A 4159-nucleotide genomic window follows, 5' to 3' on the forward strand; every position below is an offset into this window, starting at 1 on the left:
GAGCCACCATGTGGTTGCTGGGATTTGAACTCTGGACCTTCGGAAGAGCAGTCGGGTGCTCTTACCCACTGAGCCATCTCACCAGCCCGGGGAAGCACTTCTTTTGTCTCACAGTGTCACAGTTTTCTGTCCAGGGTGCACTGCTGTGGGCCTGTGGTGAGGCAGACCATGGCGAGGGAAAGCTGCTCACCTAACAGCAGCCATGAAGGAGTTAAGGGGACAGCAGTGGGAACAGGGTGGGCCCTTTAGGGCTTGCTTCCTTCAGCTAGGTCCCATCTCCTGATACTGCCATCATGTATAAGAATCCATAATGGGAATCCGGCATGGTGGCACACACCTTTGATCCCAGCACTGGAGGCAGTAGCAAGGAGATCTCTAAGAGTTGGAGGCAGGCCTTGTCTACATAGTAAGTTCCAGGCAAGCCAAAGCTGTGTAATGAGACCCATCTCAAAACAAACAGAAGAAACAGACAGAATTCGTAAATAGGTGAATCTGTAGATTGACTCAGGGCATTTATGACCCTATCGTGGAGCTTACATCGGAACGTTTGCTTCATTGACTAAAACGAGACTTTGTTCAAGTCATGGCACTGGTTCATTTTCTTATCTGGGGACATGCTATAGCAAAGTCCAGTTGCCCCCGTACAGCATAGCTTCTCTGTTGGACACTAAATGTGCAAGTCTTTGGTTCCCTGCAGGGGCTGTAGCCATCCCTGCTTGCGTGAGTCAGGGCTGTGCATCTCTTCTCATTTGGCCTATCATGCACTTGGACTGAGCAGTGTTGCAGCTGGGGGGGTCGGGGGGGGGGAGCTTCTTCCCCAGCACTCCAGCTGCAGGTTCTGCATGCTGCTGCCTGCACTGTGACCTGGGCTTCTCTGATATCACAGCTGTCCTTGACCCTGGCTAGCCCTTCTCTTTTCTTTCTATTAATCTCTGTCCTTCATCTTTATGTGTGTGGGGCTTCTGGGTGGGCAGAACATAGAGATCCTGGTGTCTCTGCCCTAACAGAATCTGAGTCAGCAGATTACAAGTCATACAAGTGAGATGTGGGGGTTGGGACAAGAGGCTGTGTATGAGTCAGAATGAGAGATCAGGGGTGGTACAAGGGAGATGCGAATAAATGGGAAGAAAATAAAGAGAAAAGTGGGTGGGTGCCCCAGACTCTGGGTAAAGTCATCCCGTGTCCAGGACTACTAGAATATTTGGTTCTCAACTTGATGGCATGTGCTCTTTTTATAGTTTATAGTCTTGACTCACCAGGCACAGCCACAGCTCTTAAGAGGCTGGAGGTGAAATGGCTTGCTTGGTCTTTCTGTGTGATTGTCACCACTGTGAAAAGAAACATGTTCAGAAACTTCCCTGACTTGTGATTTCAGCTGTGGCTCATTCCTTAGGAACGGTTGGGATTCCAGTTCCTGACAGATTTTATTTCAGTTTTAAAGTCACCTGTAGCTCAGCTTCAGCAAAGGTCAAGAATAGTATAGAAGCTTGCTTGGAACTGTGGTTAAATCGTCATGTAAAACTTTGCTGAGGTGTATTGTGTTTTGCAGGGGTAGGGCGGGCAGTTTTGTTTCATTTTGTCTTTGTTTGGAGTTGGTTGGTTGTTGAGACAAGGTCTCACTATGTAACTCTGGTTGGCCTAGAAATCTACTGGTAGACCAGGCTGGCCTCGAACTCACAGGGTGAGTTCTCCAGGGTGCTAGGATTAAAGGTGTGGTAGCCTAGCCTTTTGTCTTGCTTAGTTTTGTTTCAGATATTTCTTGCTCTAATTCAGGCTAGGCTCAAACTCACAGTACTCCCCCTGCCGTAGCTTCCCTGGTCCTAGGATTATGGGCATAAGCAAGAACACCCAAGGCTATACATTGCTTTTGTGAGTTTATTTCCAGTTGAGTGAGTGAATTTGTAAACCAAGTTCTTTTTTCCCTTTCTCCCTCAGGTCTGTTTAAAGAACAAAACCCGTATGAAAAGTTCTAAGGTTGCTGGCACACACTTGCGGTGGATCGTGCAGTTCCAGAGTTTCTTGGGAGTGCACCCCCCAGCAGAGCCTGCGGAGACCTCACCACCATGGCCACCCTTGACCTGGGTGATCCCTCCAGCCTCTACTGGGACCAGCGTGGCCTTGAGAGGACAATCCTACTCTTGTTCCCTCTGTGTCTGTATGTAATCACCTGAGACCTTAATCTCGTTGATGTCCTTTTTGGGGGGAAGGACGTATACTTGGTCCCCACACTCTACAAGCCGATTACAAAGCTGGCAGCCTGAGGTGCTGACTGGCTGCTGAGTGGCCTTGCTGGAAGATTCACATTGCAACAAGCCGGAGTGATGTTTACTTTGTTATGGCAAGAACTGACCACCGCCCTTGCTTCCTGAAGGCTGTGTTTTCTCTGTAGGCCCACTGCTGTGATGCGCCCTTGTTGTTTTAATTTTGGTGGCCTCTTGGAAGGCACTGTCCCTAAGTCTGGTAAAGATTGCGTTCCTAACCCAGCTCCATCCAATAACACAAAAGCTTATAAAGTCACCTGAAGTCTTTAATAATCCCTCAGGAAGCAGTCCTACCAAAACCTGTCATGAGACGTCCAGGCCTCTTGGATGACATTTTTCATTTTCAGTCTTTACTAGACTGAGAATCTTCCTGCCGTGGGAAACCTGAGCTCTAAATTCAGTTTGATCCTCTTGTGAGGGCTGAATGTCCAGCCATGCTGGTGCAGGGACTCCAGTGTCCTTAGAAGGGCTTTGTGGAGGGTCTTAGACATCTCCGTCTACAGGTCAGGCAGCTGTTGAGTTGGTCCTGTATGTATCATGGAGGATGAACAGCGTGTCCACTGGCCATCCCATTGTGGGAGCTGAGTGTGTAGGAAGATAGGAGGACCCCACACCATCCTGCCTTCCAGGAAAACTGCCTGAGCTGGCATAGACACCCACCTCACTTCCACTCTGCTTCCAGCCACGCCTCCTCACCTATCGTGCCTGACACATCCGCGCGGGCCCTGGGAAGGTTGTCAGGAGACACTCGGGTCCCTGAGATTCCGTCCACACTGTACATTTCTTTGAAATCCAGATGTGTCCTGTAAGCAGATCACAACCCTGACGGCAGGGTAAGGAGTAAAGATACTCCGTCTGCGAAAGCAGCCACCAGCAGATGCGGTGGCTTTACTGTAGGCTCCCTGATGCCTGAGAGACCTCACCTAGCATCTCGGTAACCTTTTCACCTGTCAGTCTGTCCAGGGATTAACATTTTCCTCTCTTCCGATTTCAACAAAGTAAGGGAATAACCTTTACCACAATCTGGAGTCTTACCATTTTTCTGCTTTGTTAGGTGTTTGATGGAACTTAAAGCGTTGTAAAACATTTCTTAAGTATTATAGCAGCCATTGAGAGTTATCTTTCTCCTGTCTATAGAAAGGGAACCCTCCTCACAGGCCCTGATGAACTTCATATTAATATGTCGCGTGTATAAATTGTACCTGTTAGGTTGCTGAGCTGATGTTAGAGTATTTAATTCTCCAGCCTAAGGAGTGCAGCAGGTGCTCATGAGAGTGATCTGTGCCTGCCTTTGAGCAGCATGAAGAGAAGCCATAGAACCAAGCCTGACACCATCACACCCAGTGCCTTAGTTTTTAACCACTGTCCAATAAAATGGTTGACTATGACTTTGATTTCTTTGTGTTTTGTCCCAAGGGTGGACTGGAGCTGTGGCTTTCCAGGTGAGGTGTATTTGCCCTGTGACCTGTGTACCATGTTCCACGGGGACTGACTAGGCCAGTCCTGAAGTGGTCACCACCCCCTGCCCTCCATGTAGAAAGGTCCTTATTGTCATCTGCCCTGTCCAATCCCACCCCACCAAGCTCAGCATTCCATTTTTATACTGGTACAAAGGTGACCGGGCCGAGGAAGTGGCTCTGCGTGGCTGGCCCCTGGTGCCCGCCATTGGCATGGTAGGTGTAGCATAGATAAAAGTGTAGGTGTTGCCGAGTCTGCCTGTGACCTGCTGTTGGCTGTTGACTCCCAGGGTCCTTTGTCTTAGCTCAGCCTGGCTGCTTGAACCTGTTGACCATTGTAGTAGAGACAGACATAGGGGACTGGGCATGGAAACTGACTCTGCTGCTTTCAGGTTAACGCTAAAATAAGGAGACTGGCTTACAAGCCCGGGAACTAGGACA

General features: G+C 49.1%; 1 protein-coding gene across 1 annotated transcript in view; it reads left to right on the forward strand.

Annotated features, from left to right (window-relative positions):
- Positions 1–3649, forward strand: part of Pttg1ip (PTTG1 interacting protein) — a 17697-nt gene extending 14048 nt beyond the window's left edge. Inside the window, exon 6 of the mRNA XM_021174088.2 lies at positions 1936–3649. Within this exon, the coding sequence (XP_021029747.1) occupies positions 1936–1973 (38 nt within the window). The 3' untranslated portion in view covers positions 1974–3649. The remainder of the gene's footprint in view (positions 1–1935) is intronic.
- The last annotated feature ends 510 nt before the right edge of the window (positions 3650–4159 follow it).

Source organism: Mus caroli, chromosome 10 (assembly GCF_900094665.2).
Source record: "Mus caroli chromosome 10, CAROLI_EIJ_v1.1, whole genome shotgun sequence".
NCBI classification, from domain to species: domain Eukaryota; kingdom Metazoa; phylum Chordata; class Mammalia; order Rodentia; family Muridae; genus Mus; species Mus caroli.